This window comes from Pseudorasbora parva, chromosome 23, assembly GCF_024679245.1.
Source record: "Pseudorasbora parva isolate DD20220531a chromosome 23, ASM2467924v1, whole genome shotgun sequence".
NCBI lineage: Eukaryota > Metazoa > Chordata > Actinopteri > Cypriniformes > Gobionidae > Pseudorasbora > Pseudorasbora parva.
This window is the reverse complement of record NC_090194.1, coordinates 33375940-33403840: the sequence shown is the minus strand read 5'-3', so window position 1 is coordinate 33403840 and position 27901 is coordinate 33375940. Positions and strand designations below refer to the sequence as shown.

The following is a 27901-nucleotide window of genomic DNA, read 5'->3' as shown; positions in this document are numbered from 1 at the left end:
AGGAAAACAGATTAAAAATATTGATGACTCGCCTTGTATTCAGAGGTGTAACCGAATGTTTATCAAAAGCTTTCGAGAATGATGGAAGACCATACCCTATCGTTCAAAAGTTTAGTGTTGATATTTTCATGTTTGGATATTTTTAAGTCTCTTATTGCCCACAACCCCGTTGTGTGTTGGATGAGGATTCGGTTAGAGCTACAAACACTAATAAAAAGTTTTAGAAAATTACAAACATGATGGATACAGTTTGTGAGACTGATATTAAGAAGGTAGGTTTACATAAAGGCATTTGCGTGATGAATAATCAGTATCTAACCTGATTTATTAAATGTTATCCACATTATATTTCACCTTCAATGACATTGTGAATTTTTATAAAGATACGTTTGGTCATTAACTTTGAAATGCATCATTATGCAATTGGCAGATAAATATGCTACTAAGATGACTGACAGGGCAGTTTAAACGGCGACAGGAAGTGACAGAGCATTGACAGAGCAATTATGATGACGTAGTATGTCCTAAAACTATTCTGGTGCACACTCAAATGTATGCACTTTTTCTTCACAAAAAGTAGGCCTACATACTTAGGCCCAACCCTAATGGTGACCCCAAACTTTTGACAATGTTACTTTACTATTGTTTGAATTTTAACAATTCCGATCCTCATAAGGTAAAAAAAAAAAAAAAAAAAGGCTTGATATATCGTTCACATTTATTCTAAATCTTATTGCAAAACATTTCATTGTAGCTGAATGCCATGTACAAAAGACAACAGGCTGAAGAACACTCACACAAGGAACTTCTGCCTTTGGTTTAAAAGTAACAAACACTCTAAAAAACGCTGGGTTAAAAACAACCCCAGTTGGGTTGAAAATGGACAAACCCAGAAATTGGGTTGTTTGAATGGGTCCCAATTTCTGGGTTTGTCCATTTTCAACCCAACTTGGGTTGTTTTTAACCCAGCATTTTTTAGAGTGTAGCATTCAAGCATTATTAAAGGACAACTCCGGTGAGAAATGACCCTAGGGGTAATTAACAAATGGTTACTGAGTAGATCGTTCTCTGGGATGCGTTTAATGAAAATCGAATGTAAAGAGTTTTATCTCTAAAACCAGATTAGCTTATAACGCAAGTTTATGGGGCATGGATAAGTAATATTTAATCACTAGTTAATACCACTAACAAGGCTAAAAATAGCCTCACACTAACACAGTAGTATAATAAGGGTCCTTACATGGAAACCGAAGCATTGAGAACTTTGTAAGAGTACAAACAGTTTAATAAGAAGACACTTTATAAAGACAGTACATTACACGTATACAGACAGGCGCCATCTTGGAAAAAAGTCTTGACGAGTCGAGCCACGAATGCTGCGCTAAGTGAGCTGGTCGATAGGAATTAAGCTTGTGAAATCTTAATTACATGGATATTTTTATTTTTATTTATTTATTTTCTCTGCTACGTTCAGTGCTTTCTTCCGGAAACAACGGACCATATGAGATTCCAAGTCACAGTTCATCACTTAGCACAGCGTTTGTGGCTCGACTCGTCGAGACTGTTTTCCAAGATGGCGCCTGTCTGTATACGTGTAATGTACTGTCTTTATAAAGTGTCTTCTTATTAAACTGTTTGTACTCTTACAAAGTTCTCAATGCTTCGGTTTGCATGTAGGGACCCTCATTATGCTACCGTGTTGGTGTGAGGCTATTTTGAGCCTTGTTAGTGGCAGGAATGTGAAGCTGTTGTCATTTTAAGAGATGCATGGATCCAAAATACTGTCATGTGTGTTCTTTGTCAACTGTTAACGTTCACTTAAGACAAAACCCACTGTTTACAAAGATATTTTGAGTTTTTTTGTGTGTATTTGTCCATTAAAGTGCAAAAAGATATGTAAGTATCACGTATTATACAGTATGAGAGGTGGATTTTTGTGTGCATGCTTTGGATGTGTGCACTCCCCACCTTTTTTGCTGATCCGAAAAACAGATTTGACCTGTGACAGAAACTGTAGGATACGTAGGCCCTGTTTACGCCTGGTATTAAGATGCGTTTGATCGAGCAGTTCACAAGTGGACAACGCTAAATACAATTGTAAACGGGTCTAAAACGTTTTGAGCTTGTCCACTTTCCACCACTTCAAGAAGTAGTCGAATTACTTTGGTAGTAAATGCTTATGTGGTCGGATGTTCAAACAGCCACGAAAGACCGTCTACTCTCCTCCTACTGACCTAACATGTAAACATTATGGGAAGCACCCTAGACAGACGGGATTCAAACTTTGTCACCTCAAGTCCCAAGTTTGGTTTGAAGAGGAAAATTGTACCAACACAATATTCTCTCACCATTCCTGATGAACACTCACTCACAGCGTCGGTGTCTTTCAGAGAAGAAACAAAAGCTGATGCTCTCTGTATATTTTTTCCCTTGTCTCCGGGCGCATTTATATGTAAATTGCATGATCTTATTTTGTCCATTAGATGAAAGATCTGAAAAAACTCGCTCATAGACCCTCCCCTTGAAGAAATCAGGACAGAAGTAGTTGAAAGTGGACAAAAGAGAATGATTAAAACACCAGGTGTAAACGGGAATGTGTCTCCTTCGTCTACTTGTGATTTGATCGACCAAAAGCGCATCTTCATGCCAGTTCTAAACGGGCTCAGAACTAAAACCATAAAAAGAAAAAAGTAGATCATAAGACAGTCCCGTAATAGCCAGTTTAGTCAGTGTTTCCTTCATCTGAACTCATTTTAACTTTATTTACCTTAGTCATGCTTAACTTTACTGGCGTTAGTGGTGTGTGTTTTCATGCTGTAACCGGTGTGCAGGCTCATTTATCATATGTGTGGTTTGTGGTTGAAAGTAACCCGTCAAACGATATTAAATCAGAGAACAAAGCCACAAACCCTCCTCTCACTGTCAGCAGATCCTCCGGAGAGATGTAGCCCAGCCCAGCTCGTCACTTTGATGCTGCTGGCGTTATTCTGAAAACAGTATGTTCATGATGTGATTTCTAATGCTTTTCTAATTTCTCCACAGAAATCAACCAAAGGGTCTTTAGTGCTGGACTATGTGTTCAATCACTTGAACCTCGCTGAAACAGAGTATTTTGGTCTTCGCTATTGTGACCATAGCCATCAAACGGTGAGTGTTTGAAGATATCACACGTCAGCTCAAAAATTAAGATTCTGCCATCATTGGCTTACCTTCATGCCATTCCAAACATGTATTATTGAACATATAAACTGCAAAAAAGCAGTAGGGATAGTCTACCCGAAAAAAACGGTCATTTACTTGCCCCCATATCTTTCAAAACCAAAATATGTCTTTGGCCGAACATCATTCAATCATGGACAGTTATTCCATGTGACTGAAACAAGTTAAACCCAACAGAATCAACCATGCACAACTAACTGGAATTAATAGTGTTCATTTAACTTCAATTAATAGTTTTTGTTTCACTTAAATAAATGTTTTTCATTTAGATTGAATTATTCAAATAATCCAACAATTAATCTTGTTTATTCCTGTGATTTACATAGCAGACTAAATATAATTTATGATACTGGTTTCATCCAGAGCACTGTAGCTTTATTATTAAAGGAATTATGAATTATTATGTAATTATAAATAAGCAATTTATTATTAAAGCAAAACCACTAACATAGCAGAAAGTTTCTAAGAAAAAGCCTCTCCATTTTTCCATCTAGCAAAAAAAATAACACTTTTTTTCTTTTATTCTTTCAATTTAGCCATGTGCAAAGCATGACAGGAAGTTAAAAAAATACAGTTTGATTTGGGTTACTTGACTAAAACGCTATTTCAAAATGAAAACATCAAGTTAAGTAACTGTGTGTAAACGTTAAGTAAAAGTTAATTTAGCATGAAGCAATCACATTTGAACCAGAAACCTGATACAAATGTGTTAAATCTAAACTAATTGTTTAAATGAACTGAACCTCATCACAAAAAATGTTTAAGAAAGTTGGTAACCAAACATTTTGGTTCTCATTGACTTCCACTGATTTTTTTTTTTTTTACAAATAAGTCTCTTTATTGGCACCTTTGGTTCCATGAAGAACATTTAACATCCATGGAGCCTTTGTATTGAACTAAACGTTTTTATAGTGTAAAAGAGGTGTTTAGATTATTAAAATGTTCTTTACACTAAGAAATAAAATGGTTATTTTAAGAACTTTTCACTTGTGGAACCGAGCATGGCTTCTCTTTGAACCTTTATTTTTAGAAGTGTATAATAAAAGTCAATTGGTGTGAATATCAAAATATCTTATTTTGTGTTCTGCTGGGGAAAAAGAAAGTCATACATGTTTGAAACAACATGAGGGCGAGTAAATGAGTAATTTTTGTGTGTACTATTCCTTTAAAAACCTTCATGAGTTCCTAAGGGTCACGTGTGAGGTCAAGATGGTAAGGTTTACCCAGGGGCCAAATTTTGGGTTAGGTAAAGTGCAGCGTTGTGTCATTACCTCATTATCTCGACCAATGAGAAAGGTGTTTCCCACAATGCCTTCCGGGCCCTGTCCCATGAGTCTGAATTTATTACTGAGCATGCAGTGGGCGAGAGGCACGCCGTAACTTACATTTACACAAATCTATCAGCTCTATGAATGGTCATTTTAGTAAAAAGACAGAAGATAAAAAACAGTGTAATTTGTGCAGTAGAGTGGTGCTTTCTGCTCTCTGGGTGTGGTTTACATGCGCTCTTGACTCAGAGATGTTTCATCTAATTGTAAGGCACTGAAAATTCCTTTGGCACAGATTTTGTTGGGACATTTCTAACGTGCTGTTAGACATGCAAAATAAAACATCTGTCCACATTTGTAGGAGGAAAAGCGTCTTATTTTGAACATTTCTGTTTGCTATATAGTTGTGGTCATTGTTAATAGGGTTGCTATTCAGTTGTTAAGGTGTTCGGGATAATTAAACATCTTGCTATTCAGTTGTGTGTTTTGGGTGGTGTCTAGGTTGTTGCTATGTGGTTGTTTTGAGCAATGTTATTTTGGTATAGTTTAGTATATACTACACTGTAAACCCGAATAAGTTGGCAAAGCTCAACATTTTTAAATTAAGAAATTCAAAGTTTAAGATTTGACCGTATTTATTTTATTTTATTTATTATCATTTATTTCGTACTTATACATTTGAATTTGAATTGTTCTTAACTTGAATTTTTTAGTACACTAATTCATACATTTAACTTAAAATTGTCATGTAACTTCAATGTGAACATTTTTATTAGTATAAACTTAGCTATTTATAACAAGCTTATTCAGAAAATGCTAATTTGCTAACATGTTAACATGGTCTAGCACTTGCTGAATGCGTGCAGCAATATAAAGCATTTACAGTAGTTCCTCTCAAAGCAAGCCACATGCACTTGTCACCATGATGGTAACTCTCCAAAACCCCACATTAACAGAAACTCATAACAAAATATTAATCACTACTAAATCTCCCGCTTAACATTAATCTTGCACAAAAACACATTATATAACACTTAATTTTAGCATTTACTCTCCTTTTTGAGTGCCATGGGCAAACCATTCTGGGAACTAGAAATCCCAGCTCAGACCTAGCATATTCTCAACAGAGCGTCCTACGTCATACGCTGGAACTACGTCTTTCATAAACACACGTGTGACAGTTAGAGATTACAGTTTGTAAAGTTTGATCCACCTTTTTTTTACTGCAATTGTAAAGCTTGGACGAGCCAGGACATTTTTTAATATACCGGTAACTCCGATTGCATTCATATTTTGCTAGGACGGCTTGAGGGGAAAGTAAATCATAGGCTATTTTCAGTTTTGGGTGAACTATCCCTTTAAATTTAATTCTAAATTAAACTCTAAATAATGAAACAGTTCAGTTTACTTAAAATATATCAGTTCTATGAACTTGAAAGAAAACGAAAGTGCTAAATACTCATAAAAGTTATTTTGCTTGAACTAATTTGTTTAATTTACATTTGTCCTCAATTGTTAATGTAAGGGGTTTACAATGTATAATAGCATTTATTCTTTCAATTAATTCCTTAATTTGTAAATATGTGGGAATTTTTTACCTTTTTTTTGTTATTATCCAACAAGTGAATACTGTAAGTCTGATCACTTAATGTTGTAAAACGCCCTCCCTTGTGCTTCTACATTAAAGCTACACTGTGTAACTTTTTTAGTTTATTCTTAGCTAAAATCACGTAGTTCTTTCAAAAATATATGTGCTCATTAATGTATATTTACTTTTTTCAAGTAATAATGCATTCTCGTAATTTTATAATAAACCATTGAAAATACATACGTGTTGAGGGTTTGGATGCCGGTCGCCATGTTGCTCCTTCATCTTGAAAGTACATTAGCCAAAGAGGGACATACCCGTAAATTCAAGCTTCGCTTTTCGCGTTTTTACACTCGATGGCACCGTGTCGAATGTGAAGAGGAGGATTGCTTGAGGCTGCTATATGATGATGGAGGATCATCACTCTTAAGCCCCTTTCACACTGCACGTCGGACCCGCAATATTCCCGGAACATTGCCAGATCGCCTTCTGTGTCAAAGCAACCACGTCCCGGAATTGATTACCGAATTCGACCCGGGTCGGGGACCTAAACATTGCGGGATATGTATCAGAGTCGCCAAAGAAGCGGAAAAGAGAATTAAGACGGCAACGCGACAGGCAAATCAACAAGACAAAATAAATATTGGAGTGGCCTTTCCAAGATGGAAAGAGCTCATGAGGAGCAACGATTTTAAAAAGAACGCCGACGTTGCCTGCTTTCTTCTCGACAGGTAATATTAATTCAGCCTATTTGTGTATATTGAAAGTTTTATTGTTGCTTGGCTAATTATATCATGGTGTGCTGTGCATAACACTAGAACGACGTCTAGGATAGTTTTCCTCGCGTCAATGATGAAAAAGTATTGTTTACCTTATAACATAAATCCGTGTTCTATGACGGATAACATGAGATTAATATTTTAATTGCATTATAATTTGTTTGCCTTACGCTAGTGGTGTTGTACAATATACAGAATAACGATAGCACTGATAAAAGTTACTTTACTAAGAGCTTGCATTCGTCTGGGAATCTGATAGCTGATGTTAGCAATGAACTGGTTAAAAATAACGAAAACGTAAAACTATTATACATTTTACATAGATTAATTGATTTGATTTTATAAAATTTTTGATTTGATCATAGATCATTTGGTAAATTAAATAACAGCAAATTATAATAGTTTTCAAAAATTACCTCATCACTTGAGTTGAAGCAACACTTACCGAAGAGGTCGAACTGGAAGCCATGACTAAATCGGCCACTGTAGGAGTTGAAACGAAATCGAAATTAAGAGGAACAGAAACTATTATTCTCTGGATGGTCATATACCTTTACACCGCTAGATGGGGGAAAATATCACACAGTGGAGCTTTAAGGCTGTGTCCGAAATCACCCCCTATAGCAGGGGTTTTCAAACTTTATGATCCCAAGGACCCCAAATACAATGAATCTTTTATGAGGGACCCCCTTCCAAAAATCCATATATTTTTATGAAGAAACATTTAAACTGTTAGATAAATTGTGACATTATAAATGCAAAATATTGTTTCCAAGCGTAATAAATTGGCTATAATTATTGTATTATGTATAAACCTGAAGAAGAAAAAAAATTTACAAAAAATTTTTTGCATAAAAATCTTTCACAATAAATGTATGTAGATTACATATTGTGAATACTGCCTTACAACAGAAAGATACAAAGCAAACATATACAATTCTGTATATACAATTTTGAATTACAATTCAAAAAAGGTATTATATTCGGTAGACTTTATCTATTTTTGCCTTGTCTTTTATTTCTCTAAAATTTTCTGGGGCCCCCTTAGAATCTTCTGGAGGACCCCAGTTTGAAAACCCCTGCCCTATAGTATACCCTCATGCACTGTGTCCTACATTACTCTACTAATATTGTCCACTTGAAGGATTGAATGAAAACAGATGAAGGAATTCGGAGTGCGTCTGAAGGGCTGCCGCTTTTGCATAGTGTGTGCTGTTTAATAATCACTTGAAACTTAGCAAACTGGCAGTTCCAGTAGTAATGAAAAGATTTATCTTCAACTCTGTCGTGGAAACTAGTGTGTACAAACCTTAATTAATAATAAATTAAAAAGGAATTTATTCCTGTATGACATTACGCTGTAGCCACATTAGACCAGAGGTTTGAAAACGGCTGGATGGATGGATGATTCAGCTGCGTGCACCATCTTCTGGCAAGACGCGGGAATTTATTCGGTGCGCAACTCTCACAGTGCATTATGGGTATTCCCTAGCCTACCGTTGAAAGTACATCGATTGTCCATTTATTATTGTGGTGCATTGTGGGTTGAATGAGTGCACTCGATAACTTCTAGGTTTCCGACAACGCTACAAATACTGCCCTTTTTAAGGGTATAGGAGCGATTATGGACAGTGTAAAACTCTCTCTGTTGTGTTTTTGAGCTCTTCAGTTCAGTGAAACACACCAGCTGCTCTAATGTGATTATTAGATGAGTCTTAATGACTTAATGTATTCTAATTTAATAACATGCAGCACTAATCCTCTTTCCGTCTGCACACACACCTTCCCTCATTTCCTATTGTTTGCACACATGTTTGTTTGCTTTGTAAATGTGGTTCAGAGGGAGTTGTGTTTGTTTGTTGTGTTTGTTGGGAAGTGAAGCTTCCCGTGCTCATAAAGTATTTCATGAATGCACTTGCACATCCATTAAATGGCATATAAATCTTGTCTTCTAGGCAATGCCAGATCCAATCCCCTCATGACTTCACTGAAAAATCACCTGACAGGAGTATAAAACATTAAGATCTTCAGGCTGTGTTTATGCATGATAATCCCTGAGATCCGTTCATTATAGAGGCCATGAGATGTTAATTAACTGAACCGCCTCACAGATTGACTAAATAACTTTTAATGCCCTCATGTTTGATGTTTTGTTTGCTAATGGTCGCATCTCTTTTAATATTGCTCATATTAGTGTTTAATAATTGCTCATTAGTGTTAAAGTTCAGTTTGTGTATCGTCCTGCAGCATTTGAATTACATTTGAATTTGAATTTGTGTCAGTTGTTGAAGAGTGTTGTTACTTTAGCAAAATTTTCACCTATTTGACCATAAAACAGGTGATAAAAATCCCACAGATTCAAACTGAAGGTTTGAAGATCCACAGATGAGACAATCATAGAAATGAGAACAACTTGGCAACCGCTTAAAACACCCTAGCAACTGCATAAAAATATCCTAGCATCCACCAAAAACATCAATAAACCAGTAAACCGGCCGTTTTAATTTGATTCAGATGATCATGCTACCCTTCTTAATCGTCTAAAGGACGAAGTTGGCATTAGGGGCGTGGCACTAGATGAGGTTCTCATCATATCTCTGATAGATCGGTAAAAGTGATGATTGGAAACATTCCCTCTCTTTCTGCACCGGTCACCTAGTGGGCCTCAGGGGTCCCTTTTGGGACCTATTTTATATTGTTTGTATATGTTCCCCTTGGGTTCTATCATTAGGAAATAAACCAATCAGGCATAACATTATGACCACAGACAGGTGATGTGAGTAACACTCACTCTTCATCTCGGCACCTTTTAGTATGTGGGATATATTAGGCAGCAAGTGAACATTTTGTCCTCAAAGTGAGTTTAACAAGGGCCACATTGTGATGCCTAGAAGACTGTGTTCAAACCTGCAGCTCTTGTGGGCTGTTCCCGGTCTGCAGTGGTCAGTATCTATCAAAAGTGCTCCAAGGAAGGAACAGTGGAGAACCGGAGACAGGGTCATGGGCGGCCAAAGCCCATTGATGCACGTGGGGAGCGAAGGCTGGCCCATGTTGTCTGATCAAACAGACGAGCTACTGTATTGCTCAAGAAGTTAATGCTGGTTCTAATAGAAAGGTGTCAGAATACACAGTGCAACGCAGTTTGTTTGCGAATATGACTGCATAGCCGTAGACTAGTCAGGGTGCCCATGCTAACCCCTGTCCACCACCGAAAGCAACAACTGCTAACTGGACCACGGCCTGGTCTGATGAATCACGTTTTCTTTTACATCACGTGGATGGCCAGGTGCGTGTGCGTCTCTTACCTGGGGAACACATGGCACCAGGATGCACGATGGGAAAAAGGCACGCCAGTGGAGGCAGTGTGATGCTTTGGGCAATGTTCTGCTGGGAAACCTTGGGTCCTCCATCCATGTGGATGTTACTTTGACACGTACCACCTACCTAAGCATTGTTGCAGACCATTTACACCCTTTCATGGAAACGGTATTCCCTGGTGGCTGTGGCTCTTTCAGCAGGATAATGCTCCTGACACAAAGCAAAAATGGTTCAGGAATGTTTTGAAGAGTTAAAGGTGTTGACTTGGACTCCAAATTTCTCAGATCTTAATCCAATCGAGCATCTGTGGGATGGGCTGAACAAACAAGTCCCATTCATGGAGGCCCCACATCACAACTTACAGGACTTAAAGGATCTGCTGCTAATATCTTAATGATACCACAGCACACCTTCAGGGGTCAGGTGGAGTCCATGACTCGACGGGTCAGGGCTGTTTTGGCAGCAAAAGGGGGACCAGCGCAATATTAGAATCATCATATTATGATTTTTGACACAGAAATCTGAATATTGAAAAATTATGTTTTATTTACAAAGTTTGGAAGGAGCACTTTCAGATAATTAACATGAGTGGAAAACACTAAGCAAACAACAATAATTGGTGTTTATAAATATTCAGCAGTCTCACCTCAATTTGTTGACAGTTTAGCAGTATCCCTCCACCCCCTCTTCAACACATATAGTCCTAACCATTTATATACTCAGAGCCCCCCACCCCCACCCCCGCATGCCAAATACTCATTAAACATTACTGCCTCTAGTTGTTTGTAAGTGTGAATTTGTGAAACACATAAGTTGTGTTTACTGTGGTAAAGAGCATTTTTTTCTAACTAAGGCAAATAGCCTAATTAAAATCTGTGCTCATATTTAAGGATTTGGATATGGTTATCCATGCCTACATGTAGTTTATTTGCATATGTAGAGCACTTTGCCATACACTGTTTTTAAATGTGTTAAATAAATAAACTGACCTTGACCTAGCATCATGGGGGTGAGTTTTGCACGGGCAAACTCTGTAGAAATATGAAAATCTCATTGGCTTTTAAGTTGGTTTTAGGTCTCTGTCTTGTCTCTTTATACACAACATCGCACTCTCTCACAAGAGCTGAAGAATCAATCAATGATTTTATGATTGCACTTCTGTGCATCAAAATCAGCATAAAGATTTTCAATTATAGCCTGAGGCTTCTTTTAATGGCGATTAGTGAAACGTTGTCTGAAGAATGACAGAATACAGACTTTAGGACATATACTAAGCCACAGACATTTGCAATTCAGATGCCCGTTTCAACAGTCAAAGGACTCCTCCCCTAGCCTAGAAATCTATCATTGCCTTAACATGTTAGTCATTAGCTATGTTTCCACCACCCTGTTTTTATGCACATTTTGAAGTATCGCATCAGAAACAAGGGATGGAAATGGCTAATTTTGCATTTAAAAAAATCCCATTATTTTTGCAAAAAAGGTTTTATGCTTGCTTGAGGTGGATTTTTTTTTTCAATTGTGCAAAAAACAGTTAATTCGAATAATTGGAGATGGAAACACATTTAAAGGAGTCATATAATGGTACATGCACTTTAAAGTTGATTATACAGCAATGTGTGTTGGTAGTGACTGTACACAACCATCCTATAATGATAAAAATCCATCAAGTGTTTTTTTTAATCTCCTTTTGTTTTCACCTGTCTGAAATAAAGCCGTTCGATGTGTGCCGTCACACGGTCGGCACCACTCCCACGACTGTTGATTGACAGCAGCGTTTCAGCTCAGACCCCCCCTGAGCGAGCGCGTTGTGGATTCGCTGAAGCAGAATGGCGTCTAAGCGATTGTGGTGTTCTGGTCTTCAGTGTAATGAACACAGCAGTCATTTTGATTTTGATATCTCTGATATATCGAATTGATACGGTTGAACTTGCACAGATGTGTCCTGAGAGACTCGCGTTGTCAAACTTTCTCCTGTTGTCTAAGCAATGCTTCACACTCAAACCCCCCCACAGAACAGAGGGGCGGGGTGAGCAAAGCTCATTAGCATAAAAGGCACATGCACAGAAACGGCTTGATGAAAACAGCGCTGTTTTTAACCAGGTTAAATGAGTGATTTCTTAGAATACTAAATAGAATTTTTTATTAAAGTATATTACAAACTTTTAATTTAGACACTAAATAATCATATTAACTTGTACAAAAATGGCATTATATGACCCCTTTAATAAATTAAATACGCTGAATAAATTCTGACATAACACGACTAATCGGCTGTTTCTGCTGATGGTGCTGTATTTATTGTTGATCACTAGATTAATACCACCGTTATCCGCTCAAACAACTTGATAGAAACACACCTAAGTCACATTTGTTTGTTTGTTTTATGTTTGTTTTTTTGCAAACTTTGAAAAGATTAGCTTCATGTTTGGATGTAAACCCAGCTATTGACCCTTCTTCCCATAGTGCATCCTGGTGCCATGTGTTCCAAGCAATGCACACACGTACCCAGCCATCCACGTAATGTAAAGGAAACATGATTTATCAAACCAGACTACCTCCTTCCATTGCTCCGCGGTCCAGTTCTGATGCTCACGTGCTCCCTTTCTCCAGTGGACAGGGGTCAGCATGGCCACCCTCACTGGTCTGCGGCTACGCAGCCCCATACACAACAAACTGAGATGCACTGTGTATTCTGACACCTTTCTATCACAATCAGCATAACTTCTTGAGCAGTTTGAGCTCCAGTAGCTCATCTGTTTGATCATTCAGTCAAATGATTAGTTTTGAATGGCTGATTAAATCAGGGACAAAGCAGAAGTGAGTGAGTCGTTGGGTCATTCATTAGAACAATTTGTTCAAAAACGCAGATTCATTCAGTAACAAAACACTGAGGTACACAATGGACTATACTGCTGGAAACTATTTTCATTGGCAAAATAGAGGAAAAACATACAATTTTGTGTCTAAAATTTAAGTCACCTAATAACCTATTATATAAAATCAATATCACATTTGCAAACGTGCTGATAATCAGGAAAACCGTACTTTTGCTTGTGTGATATTGCTTACTGTATAGATATTAAAAACAATAACTTTTTTTGTAACATATTTTGGTTTTTGGAAGCAATTTTGGTCACATTCTGGAGGTCCCTTCTGTATCGAGTCCCGTCTAACAGGTGAAGGCCGCTACTGGCCACAGACTCTCGCTCAGCTCTAGACGACATGCTCTGGCGTGCTCAAACTTCATGTTTTATTGATGGAAGGAGGCCACACATTTTTAACGAGCCTGTTTCAGAGGCCGGTTTTAATAGGCCTCATATTATGCCAGCACTTGCATGACTGAACATCTCAGCAGCTCAAAGCTTTTATGTGAAACTTAAGCAAAGCTTCAAAACTTCTCACTAATTAAAGGCTGATGCTTCGGTTACATGAAGTTTATTGTGTTTTGATCTTGTATCTGATCGAATCTCTTCTCTTATATTTCCAGTATTGGCTTGATCCCTCAAAAACACTCGCTGAACATAAAGATTTGATAACAAGTAAGTATGCCCTGGTTTTCGCTGTCTTCAGAGATGGTCTTTAATTCTTTGTGCATCATGGGACGAAACACATTGACCTAATGATTACCCACCCATTTTCAGTGCAGATTAAAAATGGATTAGCGCGGCATGAGACGTAATGATTCTTTAAAGGCCTCCTGATAAAACTCAAATGCATTTCAAATGATAATTTAGAGGTAATTATGCGGTTAAGCCCATCCAAATATCTATTAATGAATAAAGTTAAGTATTTGCATATCTACTGATGTGAATGTAGGGCAAAATTTACAACAGATTGGTTTAATTCACTCCTCTGGGAAATGAATGCATTATATATGTGTTGCTGTTTTTGAATCTAGAGGACAACCTAGATATATTGCTAACCACCCTATTGTTTTAAAGGGGTCCTATTCTTCCTTTTTACATGTTCATCTTTCTTTAGTGTGTAATGTTGATGTTTAAGCTTGAAAAAGGTCTGAACAGTTTCAAAGTCCCTCCAATGGGAGTACTTCTCTATATCAGTGTCAAAGTTTCTGAACTCCCTGAAACGCCTCCATTTGTAGTCTTGAGTTTTCTTCTGGGAACGAAACGCGTCGCAATATTCCTCATTAAATAATTAGTATGCAGAAAAAAAGGGGCGGGCCTGGTTGAGTTGGTTAGTAATGTGTTGAAACCATAGACTGAAAGAAAAAAAATGGACGTAGTGTCCGTGACGTCAGCCATAGGATTCTGAAGAGCCATCTTGTCAGCACGTAATCGCGCGTCATGCTGCCCGGATAACAGAAAATGGGCAAAGAGGCGGGATGTGGGCGGAGCTCAGGGGACGCAATGACTAGCAGAGAGCTGATAAATGGCTATCCACCTGCCAATCAAAGTGGTCACGCCCTTAATTATGCAGAACTTGATGGCTTTATATAATGTAAACGAATGAGTTATAAAAAAAAAAATCACCCCCTCACAGATGTCTTTTAAGGGGTGGTTTCGTGTTTTTTTTTCTAGGCTTGGTTGTGTTTATGGGGCGCAGTATAACATTTCTTTTTTTTACGCCTTATTTTTCCTATATTTTACCTTTATTCCACAATAAATAAAGCTGTCTCCACTGTCCTTTGAATGGCTCGTTTGCTTCCTGCTTCTATGAAGCCCATTCCTCTGAAAAACACAATGGTCTTAGATTGGTTAGATGGCCAAATGTAGTTTCCTGTATTTTTGTTGGCTGAAGTGCCGAGCACAGGTTGTCCGGACACGCCATGCCCCTTCCCATTACGGGCAGAAGTCACATCTGCGGAGACTAGCGAGGGTTTATGATGTCACCAACCCAGAAGAAGCTCGTTGTAGTCCAAACCGGCCGTTTTTGTAGGCAATAAACTGCCATAACTTTAAAAGACAATATCTCCGTTTGCATTGAACTTTCAGCGCTGTAACTTTGCAGATACTGTTTATGCTCAAGCAGCAACATTACACACTAACTAAAGTTAAAAAAGTGAAATCGCATGCAACCACCCCTTAAGGGCAACATTATTTTGCCCTTTTTTTGCAGTTTCATCGCGTGATTTATAAACACCCATCAGTTTGAAAACACCCACAAATTTAGAAACACCCACTTTTGTTCCATACTCAATATTATAGATGTAAAAAAATAATACAAAACAATTGCCCAAAAACAAAATCAAGACATAATAGGTCCTCTTTAACCCTCCCATAACAATCCTGAGTAGCTGGTTCGGTTGTTAACAATTTTGCAGGAATGTAAAATTAGTCACTTTAAATTACACTGTATTTTTGCTTGCATGTAGAGAGTGATACTAATAAACTGCATGTAATTGTTTTGTGCAACTGCTTAAAATCACCTGTAATTATTGTTCTTACTTTGACAATGAATTATTGGGACGTGTAATAATCTGTGTAACACTAATACTACAAATCCTGTCTGATTGATGTTAATGTGTTACCGTTTGAATTTGATCATCTCTATTTGTGGCACATCATGCTATGTATAGCGTGGAATCTCATTGGTTAAAAATCTGCTCTACTTTAAACATGAAATATGTTCTGATCGGCTATGATTGTGCCATATTGTGCATAGTTTTTGCTTTAATTGAGGACAGACTGGTTAGGGTTTATTTTGTGTTTTTTAAAGTGTTGCTTTAAAGTGGTTGTTTTCTTCTTTCCAGCTGGACCTCCGTTCACGCTCTACTTTGGGGTGAAATTTTATGCGGAAGATCCTTGTAAACTGAAAGAGGAAATTACAAGGTGTGTGTTCTGTGTAACATGAAAATAAAAATCATGCTGTATGGGTTTGGGGGCGGTGAGTGTGTTTGACCGCAGCGCATCTCTCTTTCGGTCTTCTCTCAGGTATCAGTTCTTTCTGCAGGTAAAGCAGGATGTTCTGCAGGGGAGACTTCCCTGTCCCTTTAATATCAGCACCCAACTGGGAGCTCTTGCTATTCAATGTACGTACAAATTCACAACATTTGTCCTTATTTCCTACAGCAAATGTCACTTCAGTCTAGTTATTTAAACAGAAACAATGTGTCAGCACTTAATTTACTTCACAGAATTTATAAAAAATAAACTCCTTTTTTATAATATATTTTATGACACATATTGGTTTATAACATCATCTTACATTATGTGATTGTTATCTAACACAATATAGTTATGTGTGTTTATGTTTTTATATTTTATTTTTAATTTAATTTTATGTATTTTTATAATTTCATTGTATTAATTTATGTACAAATTTATTTCATGTTATACTTTTTATTTACCTAATAATTTCATGTTATTTCTTTATTTTATTATTTTATTGTATTTTTTATTTATTATAAGTTTCTTTATATCATCATATAATTCGTTTTTTTTTACTATTAGTAAATTGTAAATGTTAGTAATAGTATATATTTATTTCAAAATGTCATTATTTTATTGATTGATTTATTATTTAATTTTATTAATTTATTATATTTGTATTTATTTCAACATTTCATGTTATTTATTTCATCATTTCATTTTATTTTATTTCACCATTTTATTTCATAGATTATCATTTTAAATATCTCATCATTTTTATTTATTGATTTATTTAATTTTATTTATTCATTTATTATAATTGAATCTATTTCAACCTTTAATTTAATTTTTTTTATTTATTATCATTTTATGTATTTCATCATTTTATTTATTTATTGTAATTTTATTTCATTCCATCATTTTATTATCATTTTATTTATTTATTTATGTCATTGTATTAATTAATTTTATTATTTCATTTTCTTTATACCACATGACATTGTGTCCTCTTTGTCTTTTCCTACAGCTGAGCTTGGAGATTACGACCCATACAAACACACGCCAGGTTACGTGTCAGAATATCGCTTTGTCCCCGACCAGAAAGAGGAACTAGAGGACACCATCGAACAGATTCATAAAACGCTCATGTAAGACAATAACACACAGCACATCTCACACCTTAATCCGTAATAATCCCATCACAGATTAGAGCTCGCCGCTGTCGACAGCTTAAACATCACATTCCTGCTGAAAGTCAAATGAAAGGACAAGCTACGGCAGATATAAGAGCTTCCCGTGGGAATAGGGCCGCTGGCGTTTCGCGTGAGGGACAGTGAAGATTCCTCCCTCTGGCCGTCGTCCATGTCTCAGTAACAAGAGCCGCTCTCAGTGTGTTTGAAAGACTTGACCCTTTGCCAAACACTCACCTGTCTGCGTGTGTTGATCCGGTGAGTGTGTGATGGGCTGCACCTGTCCGGTGACACACTACGGCCGGATTTACATTACATGCTTCGAATGACCCAATTCCATTTTTTTTTCCTCCCATTGGCACAGATTGGATATAAACCACGAACATGTAAGCAGGAAAAAACACATGGATTCCGTTCATTCATATGTGGAAATTAATCTGATATTAATCGCATACGTGCATTTGCGTCTGCCGTGTAAGCCGACTGATCTGATATTCCCCTGTCAATGCGAGTCATACATAATTGAAAAAGCATCAGTGGTGAATGACGTCAGCTCATGACGATCGATAAAAAACGACTCTTTTTAAAGAGACCTCAACCCAATATTTGTCTGACATTTAAAGATGGGGTGTAAAGCGAAAGCATTTTGTTTTGTTCACTCATATTTTGTGTTATTTCGCCAAGTTTATAGTGAATGCAGATATCGGATATGGATCACTTTTAAAAGAAGATGTAAGCTGTTGTTCAAAATATAAGATATAGTGAAAAAATTGTAATCGTCATCAAGACCTGCAGTGTAAAGTAAATGCGGCCTATTAGACAAAAGATGACAAGCTTTGAACGCTGAGGAGCTCAAATAAACGAAGTGGCGGGAGATTGTTAATGTTTATGTAAATTGTTTATGTGCAATATTACCTTCATAAACAGAATGATATATTTGTATTATTGTTGCAATATTAACCTGAAACGTCACAAGAGTGACTTGATTAGACTATTAGAGACATTGAAACTCTTTTCTGCTTCTATTTAAGTCAGCGCTCTTACCTTACTCAAATTTCCACCGAATTTATGTTTGACTTTTGATTTGATTGTCATGTTTTTTCTGCCTTTAGGGCTCAGGTCCTCACTTGACTCGTAGTTTTGTGCGATTATCAGCGGGCTGATTTTTAAGAGCTTGGTGGGGAGCTGAAGTAGAGCAGATCAGTCAGGAAAGACAGATTTTTCCTCTAACTGCAGAGACTCAACTGAAGCACTGCAAGAAAAGTCTTTGTGTGGCAAGTGGAACAATATAAACCACATTCAAAATATATTCAAGCTTTAATCCCTTGTGCAATTTTGATCGTCAGGTGAAGTATCTTGTTTTTGGGATGTTTGGATGTTTTTTTTTACTGGAAAACATGATTTATTCCAGTGAGCTGGCTGAGAGAGGCAGGAGGATGGGAAATGAAAGAGACGAGGGTTAGGACGGTATTAAGGCAAAGGCGTTCCTGTGAATGACAGTCAGGGGTAATATGAGAAACTCTGATCAGGAATGCTGGAGCACTTCAACATGTTTGGGGATTAAGAACAGGAAACATGAGAAGGCAAAAAAATGTGAGGAAATTCAGTGAAGAGGCTGAAAATATAAAGGTAGATGTCTATGAATAAATGAAAAAAGATGGATACTAGTAAAATTTTCTGGATACCGTATATATATATAAAATATCTCAATCAGTCACAGTTGAAGTGAATATCGTTGACCATCTAACAAGGCCATATTAAGGTCTGAGTAGATAAGATGGTAAGCAAGCAATCAGTTCTCATAATAAACTTGTTGGATTTAAGAGAAATAGGAAGAATAAAGATCTGAGCGACTTTTACAACGGTCAAACCCTTATGGCAAGGCGGCTGGGTCAGATTATCTCTGAAACGGCAAGGCTTGTGTGTTGCAATGGCAAGGGCAACAAAGACTATCCTGTCTGCTGTGAGCCTACAGAAGGTCTACTGTGGCACAAATCACACACAATTTGAATGATGGTCATGCCTTGACTATATACTATTTTGAACAATAACTGTACTTAATTCTGGATTACAACCATAGACTGTAAAAAAAATATGGATGTGGTGTCACCCATAGGATTCTGAAGAGCAGTAAACTAGAGACGAGCTGGCTGTTGGCATCATGGCAGCGCGTCACCGCTTGTCATGCCGGGATAACAAAATGGGCAAAGAATCGGGTTGTGGGCGGAGCTTAGGTTATGTGATGACTAACAGATAGCGGATAAATGGCTATCCACCTGTCACTCAAGTGGCCACACCCTTAATTATGCAGAACTTATGAATATAATGTAAACAAATTATACGAGTTTACCCAACCCCAGTTGTCATGAAGGCCAAAATTAGCTGTATAGACCAAAACCACAATTTGTACCAGACTGTAAACATGTTTTTTTCTGCTGTAAATTTGGCCATTTTAAAGTGTTAGTTCACCCAAAAATGAAAATGATTTCATTAATCACTCACCCTCATGTCGTTGGACACCCGTAAGACCTTCGTTCATCTTCGGAACACAAATGAAGATATTTTTGTTGAAAGCTGATGGCTGAGAAAGGCTTCAGAAAGGCCTCCATTGGCATTCAGTACATTCCCACTGACCCACTCACAAGACCCATAAAGGCACTAAAGACGACGCTACAAAGTCCATCTGTACAATAATGTTACAATGCGACGAAAATAGTTTTTGTGCACAAAAAAATGACTTTATCCGCCAAGATATTGTCTTTCGTGTAGGTCTCAGACACACATTTGTGTTCCAAAGATGAACGAATGTCTTATGGGTGTCCAATGACATGAGGGTGAGTAATTAATGAAATCATTTTCATTTTTGGGTGAACTAACCCTTTAACATGGAGCTCAATAACATTCTGCTCCCTTCTGGAGCCTGACTCTAGTGGACAGTCGAGAAATTGCAGTTTGAGTCACTTCCGTATTGGCTTCAATAGGAACTAGGGGAGGTTGCTGCTTGATTAAAACTGATCACCACTATTAAGATCATTTGACAAAAAAAAATTGTGCTATGGTTTGAATTGCATACTAAAAAGATAGAGTGTGTGCATGCTGGAGTGTTCCTAAAGACAAAGAGATTTGCGGTTAAAGCAAGAGGGCGACCCTCTCAGACAGAACAAAAGGTTCACGGGTACTCCCGTCTGGGATGTGGCTCAGACCGGCTGTGCTGCATCATATTTTCTGCATGCACGCAAAGATCCAGCGATTAAGAAGCAATATGCAGCCGCACGCGCAGCGCCCGGATGAACGCGACGAGTCCCCAGGGTGCCTGCAAATGACGGGGCCTGACACTTATAAAAGAGCATCTATAATCATCAGAGACCCTCCTGCCGCTGCGAGGGGAATTCATAACGCATTCGTACATATGCTAGATTGACCACAGGAACAGGGTGGAGAGAATGCTTTCATTTATGCATTGCATTTCTTTTGAAATTATTATGAGTTGAAACTAATTTTTATAGCAAGCAAGCAAGCAAGCAAGGATGGATGGATGGATGGATGGATGGATGGATGGATGGATGGATGGATGGATGGATGGATGGATGGATGGATGGATGGATGGATGGATGGATGGATAGATAGATAGATAGATAGATAGATAGATAGATAGATAGATAGATAGATAGATAGATAGATAGATAGATAGATAGATAGATAGATAGATAGATAGATAGATAGATAGATAGATAGATAGATAGATCTAATGATTGTGTTCAGATCATGCTCTGACTGCACATTCCTGCAGGTTAAATAAACATGGTTTCAGGTTTGACCTCACTGGTATGGTCTGCCTCTCGGTCCGTGACAAACACACATTTACACATCACTGATTTCCTGAATAAGTTTAAAGCAACACTAAATATCACATTCAATCTTTCTGGGGAAATCATTGAGTTAATGATTAGTTTTCTGACTCTTTGTTTTTCTTCTTTTACTGGTCTTATTCTGCGCTTGTGTGCTTTGGTATTCCAAATGTTTGCTCGTAGTAAATCATTTTCTGTTGAAAATATTTTTTTATAGTTTTAATGTACAGATTTAAATTCCCTCATCTGATAATCCAGGTTATGCACATTTCACAATTGTAACATGCTTTTATGATCCCTTTATCATTTTTTTTTCTGTGTATTTTAAAACGTATACTATTAATATGGGTGAGCGCGGGGCACAACCTAACGTGGGGTTAGGTAAAACACGCATGGTTTAAAACTTTCCACACATGCCAGCGTGACGAAATTTAGTGTATTTACTAGTTGCCATGTCAACATTATTTGCATAAAAAATACGGCAAAATAAAAAAATCTTTGGAAGATTTTACTGAACATTTATTTAACCATAGCAAAAGTAAAAATCTGAGGATTTTTTGGCCAGAGGATAAAGACTACAGCCAGTAGAGGGAGCTATTTTTGCATGTTTTCAACCCGTCCATGGGGGGTGGGATCTCACTCACAGCTCAGCTCACAGCTGCAGGCATTCATGGAAACGGAGCTGTGCGGAGGGAAGTGATTATTTCACCTTTTCAAATGAATTCCTATCAAAGTTAAAGGGTTAGTTCACCCAAAAATTAAATTGATGTCATCAACTCCTCACCCTTATGTCGTTCCACACCCGTAAGACCTCCGTTTATCTTCAGAACACAGTTTAAGATATTTTGTATTTAGTCCGAGAGCGTATGGCATGAACTGAAAACACGGCAGACTGAACACGCGCTGTGAATGTATGCCACGAACACGCTTACCTCAGCTCTCGTGATGAATATAATCTGACTCCTGCTGCGTTTGTGCCGTGACTCTCGTTCGGCTCACACACGTTATTGAACAGACATGTTCAGTTTTTAATTGTAGTGTCTGTTCTCTAACTGAACTGATTTTATGAAAATGAACGCGGGCGCGGTGAGAAAGTGATCCAATTGCGGTGGCTTTGGGAGTGGCCTCGTAGGGCAGCAAAGCATTCTGGGAATTGTAGTCTTTCATCCCCATGAGACAAAAATACATTTTCTGTCTTTTCTCAGTCTAGAAAGCACCAAATTCAAAAATGATTTCACATTTCCGCTACATTAATGACCCAGTTTAAAATCAAAGCTTAATGCTAAATCACTGACGTAACTCTTTCAATTTATTTTTCATCTGTTTTTTGTTTATTTAAAATAAGACAAATCTGATATTATTTGAATCTTAAATCTGTTATTTAACAGTTGAGATATTTCTTTAATGCAGGAGACACAAGGCCGGGTTTCAATCCCAGTTGCGCGGGTGGGGCATGTTGTAACACTTTGTTACAATGAGCCCCTGTTTGAACTACGCTATTATATTCTATACTTTTATCAATTCTTTTGAGAAACCATGAGAAAAGGGTGAATAAAGACTGAGATTTAATGTTCAGAAATTATCCATTATTATTATGTTTTTTAACTATGCTGCATAGCTGTATGTAGCGCTGTGTTTGTGTCGAACTCAAAAATGTATATTTTTTAATAATTAAGAAATTACATTTTATTTTAAAAAGTTAATAATTGTATTTTATTGACTAAATATTTTGGTTTGTCATGAATGTTTTTTTAATTATATCAGGTAGCATTTTAATCTATGATTTGGTCAAGTTAAAATGTAGCCCACACGTTACACTGTACCCCAACTATGGGGCATGTTGTCACATTTCACTTCCATTCTTTTAGGGTAAATATTAAAAAAAGTGTACACTGCATTGATGAAACAAAACCACATTATTATAGTAGACTTTTAAGGACCCCAAGTGGATAGCATGAACTGAAAAAGTCACAAAGTGTTAGGTTGTGCCCCGCTCTCCCCTAATACTAAAGCAATATTGGAAATTACACCTTTCTGGAAATGAACAGTGAGTTAATGATTAAAATGCGATTTCCCCCCTCTTTTATGCTGCTCTTGTTTACTTTGACAATTCAAATGTTTGCTCTAAGGAAATAGTTATTTTTTGTTTCAAAGGAACATTTAATGCACAGTTTAACATTGCCTCATTTAATAATCCTGGTTATGCACATTCTTCCAAAAGGGTTTTACGTTCTTTAAACACCCGGATATGTATTTTGATAGTATTTCTTGGCTCTGAGTGTTCAGTAACATGTTGACCTCTGTGTGCAGGGGTCAGGTGCCCGCCGAGGCAGAAAACAATTACTTAGGGATTGCCAAAACACTGGAAATGTATGGAGTCGATCTGCACCCTGTGTTTGTAAGTAGAGCCCACAAGCGTTCCTGCCGTTATATCAACAGAGGATTTTGCTCTGCTCTGATAAAATACCAACATTTATCTTTTCTGTCAATGATTTAATTCTTCCTTGCATTTCTCCTCTGCTCTAGCTTCTTTCTCAGTCTAGCTTTCTAATAAACCTGGCATTGTATATGTAAGTCGCTTAAAGGGATAGTTCACCCCCAAAATAAAAATGCTTTCATCATTTACTCACCCTCAAGTTGTTTTAAACCAGAATGGGTTTCTTTGTTCTGTTGAACACAAAAGAAGATATTTTAAAGAATGCGGGCAACCGAATGACATCCATAGTATGGAAAGAAAAATACTATGGATATGTAAATGTAAAGTCATTTATATGTCTCTTTTCAGGGAGAAAAACAGTCGGAGTACTTCCTGGGGCTGACGCCTGTCGGGGTTGTGGTTTACAAAAACAAAACGCAAGTTGGGAAATATTTCTGGTAGGTTGCTGTTTAAACTGAATTTTTAACCGATTAAAGGAATAATTCACCCAGAGTCCCATTTAGCAGCTTACATTTGGGTCTGTTCCTCTCACAAAGCTGACTTTGACTTCTTTAGAAAGCTTGAAGTCAGATGGGCTATTGTTATGTTATGATACGTTAATGGCGCTTTTTATCCTTTTTGAAGCTTGAAGCCTCAGTCCTATTAATGGCATGGAACATAACTACTCATTTGAAACAAAATTATTTGGATTATTACATTATATTAATTATTTTATATTAATTGTATTATATGATTACTCTGTAATTCTGTTTTAATTTACTTTTGGACACAATGTTAAAAAATGTAACTTTTATTATTTGTTTTTTCAGGCCTAGAATCACGAAAGTGTATTTCAAGGAAACACAGTTTGAGCTGAGGGTTATGGGCCGAGATGTAAGTCTTCTGTTTAAAAGAACATAACAAGAAATAATATAACAATTATAGATGTGTTTCAGATGAGTGATCTCGAAATCCCGCTCATTTACAGGCAAAAATTGCATTATATTATTGCTCAGCACTAATTAATAAGACATGAAGATAGTAAGATATTATAAATATAAATATCATGATTTTCTGTAAAGCCGTTTTGAAACAATGCGTTTTGTGAACGTTACACAAATAAATCTGACCTGACTTGAATTTTGGCTTGACATTTTCCCTCAGTGTTGACCCTGTGCTCAAACAAAAACACTATACTGAGCAAGCAACAAAATTCATATATAAAACTGCTTTACTTTACTTATTTGCGACTGCTTCCATAACATCGATTTCCCCAATCGAGGTCACTGGGAGGAAAATCCTTTATGAGGAGTCAATGAAAATCCCATCATTGATTGAGTGTTATGACTGGCCTTAAGCCTCTTGTGAGTCTTCCTTGAAAGTGTCTATAACCCGTTTCCTCCAGGGGCCAATTTATCCTGCGAGTGAAGGCGTCTTCTCATTCGAGGACTCTGCCTTATTGACCCTCTTCATCTAACCTTGTGAGATCAGACTAATTAGAGCACGTGAGGGAAACCACTGGTGATGGGACAACAGATACATACACATACAAATATCTCAACTTCCTTGTTTCTTTGCAGTGTAATGAGACGTCGTTCTTCTTTGACGCTCCCAGTAAGACGGCGTGCAAGAACCTGTGGAAGTGCTGTGTGGAGCATCATACCTTCTTTAGGTAGAGCAACAATTTTCTAAGTGAAATCAAATGCAGGGTGTCATCACCTACATTTACATATGTGCGTTTAGCAGATGCTTTTATCCAAAGCGACTTAAAAGAGATGAATAAAAAAAGACACCACCAGAGAGGAACAGAGAAGGTGAATGATTTGGAGAGTGACTTTTTGCCTCGGTTTGAAAGAACAACAAAGCACCGCTCATTCAGTGACCTTAGCTGGCGGGTGGGAGTTTAATCTTATATGAGAGAATTGAGGTAGGGAGTTGCTGTTCCTGTGGTAGTTCTGAAAGCCAATGTGAAAGCCTTAAATTTGATTCTGGCAACAATCAGGAGATCATGAGGGGTGTGACATGGGTTCTCTTAGGCTGGTTAAAGACCAGACGTGCTGCTGCGTTCTGGATCATCTGCTGGGACTTAGTTGGGACAACACGCGGCTGTGTCAGTGATTTATTTAATTATAGAAATATTTTGTTGAACGAGGTTTCATGTTGCTATATTCAAATAAAATGTTTAAAATAAGTATGTTGCCATATTCAAATAAAGATTTTAAAAAGTAAGCTAAGTGTCACTAATTAAACAAGTATATGTTCAGCTAATTATCAGCCTCGTACATGTCTGCATCCTTCAGTTTGGGTTATTATCGTGAACGAAAACTAAAACCATAAAAAATGCATTACTTCAAATAGAAGGAAAAAAATTAAAATTAAATATATAGACATATTAGAATAAAAAATTAAGATGACAAACACTTTAAATTATAACTGAAATTAAACTTAACATACAATATACAAATACAATCTTATTCAAAATATTAGTAAGCCGTAATAAATAAATTATACTAAAAATGACACCGGTTCAAACAACCTCATGCACTTTAAATTCTCTTAATCCTGTCTAAACTTCTTGTTTTAGTGCAGAAAGCCAAAAGCATCTGCATTATACTGTGACTAGCGCTCTATCCTGTACGTTCTCACGGAGAAACTCTGTGAACTGAAGGGCTCTTCAGATTCCCGGGGCTTTGCCGAGGCTCTCATTTACAGGAGAAGCTTTCGGGGGCTGTGCACCGATCCTCCCCGCATCGCATCGCATCGCCTCGCGCGTTCAGAGTCGTCTCTGGTGTTTGTTTAATCAGAGCGGTCTCACTCCGCTCCCCAAAGAGCTTTACGCCGCACAGAATGCAGGAGGCTGGAGATTTCAGCTGGTAATCCGCGTGTGAAACTCAAGCTTGGGAAACACAAAGAGCAATGGGAGCGAGATTTAGACAAGTTACTCTTTCAAACTGTGTGAACAAAATACTAAAACTTTATTAAAATTATTGCTAACACTTACCCATTTGTTAACACCATCAAATGCATTAGCTAACATGTATTTTTTACATCATGTTAGAAAAAAATGCAATTGCTTGTTGTTTGTTCATACAAACCCAATTCCAAAAAAGTTGGGATACTGTACAAATTGTGGATAAAAACAGAATGCAATGATGTGGAAGTCTCAATTTTTAATATTTAATTCAGAATACAACATAGATGACATATCAAATGTTTAAACTGAGAAAATGTATAATTTTAAGGGAAAAATAAGTTGATTGTAATTTTCATGGCATCAACACATCTCACATAAGTTGGGACAAGGCCCTGTTTCCCACTGTGTGTCATCCCCTCTTCTTTTTATAACAGTCTGCAAACGTCTGGAGACTGAGGAGACCAGTTGCTCAAGTTTAGGAATAGAAAAGTTGTCCCATTCTTGTCTAATACAGGCTTCTAGTTGCTCAACTGTCTTAGGTCTTCTTTGTCGCATCTTCCTCTTTATGATGCGCCAAATGTTTTCTATGGCAGAAAGATCTGGACTGCAGGCTGGCCATTTCAGTACCCAGAGAGATTACCCCAGAGATTGTTCCAGATTCTCTGAATCTTTCGATAATATTTAGGGCCGGGACTCGATTAAAAAAATTAATCTAATTAATTAGAGGCTTTGTAATTAATTAATCGAAATTAATCGCATTTTAATCTCATATAAATATTTTACCTGAGAACAATGAGAAGTAATTTTTCACATGTATTTTTAGTATACCATTGAATAATGACTGAATACATAAGCTTAATCAACAAAATATTGTTTATTTATTTCAGTCCAGCAGACCAGTGCAATGTTTGCCATTAAGTGTAGCAAAAGCATATTTGTGATATTTGAGGCTCGATGTGCTGCGGTGATACGCTAATTCCCTGTTGTATAGCAGGGGTGTCCAATCCTGCTCCTGGAGCGCCACTGTTCTGCTGAGTTTAGCTCTAACCCCAATTAAACACACCTGTACCAGCTCATTAAGGTCTTATTAGGCATACTAGAAACTTTAGCAGTGTATTGAGGCAAGCTGGAGCTAAACTCTGCAGGACGTCAGTGGCCCTCCAGGACCGACTTTGGATACCCTTGTTGTATAGCTTGCACACAACCATGCTCTTGTCGACGCTTCCATCATTTCGTTTTTTAAAACTAAATTTCCCATCCACGGGGCCAAGCAAAGCGGTCTCATCAGCTTCTTCGTTCATGTTCACTATGGTTTGTTGTTTTCATGGTTGTTGTTGTGACTCATGAGCGCTAGTTGGTGTTCCAGTATAATCGGTCCGTCAAAACTCATTCATTGAAAAACGTTCCGCGGGGCAAAAATAAGTGCGATTAATTTTTTTTTTTTTTTTGCGTAATTAATTAACGCGTTAAAGTCCCGTAGTTAATTAATCTTAATTAACGCGTTAAAGTCCCGGCCCTAATAATATTATG

General features: G+C 37.3%; 1 protein-coding gene across 1 annotated transcript in view; it reads left to right on the top strand.

Annotated features, from left to right (window-relative positions):
- epb41l4a (erythrocyte membrane protein band 4.1 like 4A) overlaps positions 1 to 27901 on the top strand; it is a 72453-nt gene that overhangs the window by 24794 nt on the left and 19758 nt on the right. Inside the window, exons 2-10 of the mRNA XM_067433248.1 lie at positions 3043 to 3147; positions 13663 to 13714; positions 15886 to 15964; positions 16067 to 16164; positions 17031 to 17151; positions 23352 to 23439; positions 23827 to 23915; positions 24288 to 24351; positions 25038 to 25129. Coding sequence (XP_067289349.1) covers positions 3043 to 3147; positions 13663 to 13714; positions 15886 to 15964; positions 16067 to 16164; positions 17031 to 17151; positions 23352 to 23439; positions 23827 to 23915; positions 24288 to 24351; positions 25038 to 25129 — 788 coding nt within the window. The remainder of the gene's footprint in view (positions 1 to 3042; positions 3148 to 13662; positions 13715 to 15885; positions 15965 to 16066; positions 16165 to 17030; positions 17152 to 23351; positions 23440 to 23826; positions 23916 to 24287; positions 24352 to 25037; positions 25130 to 27901) is intronic.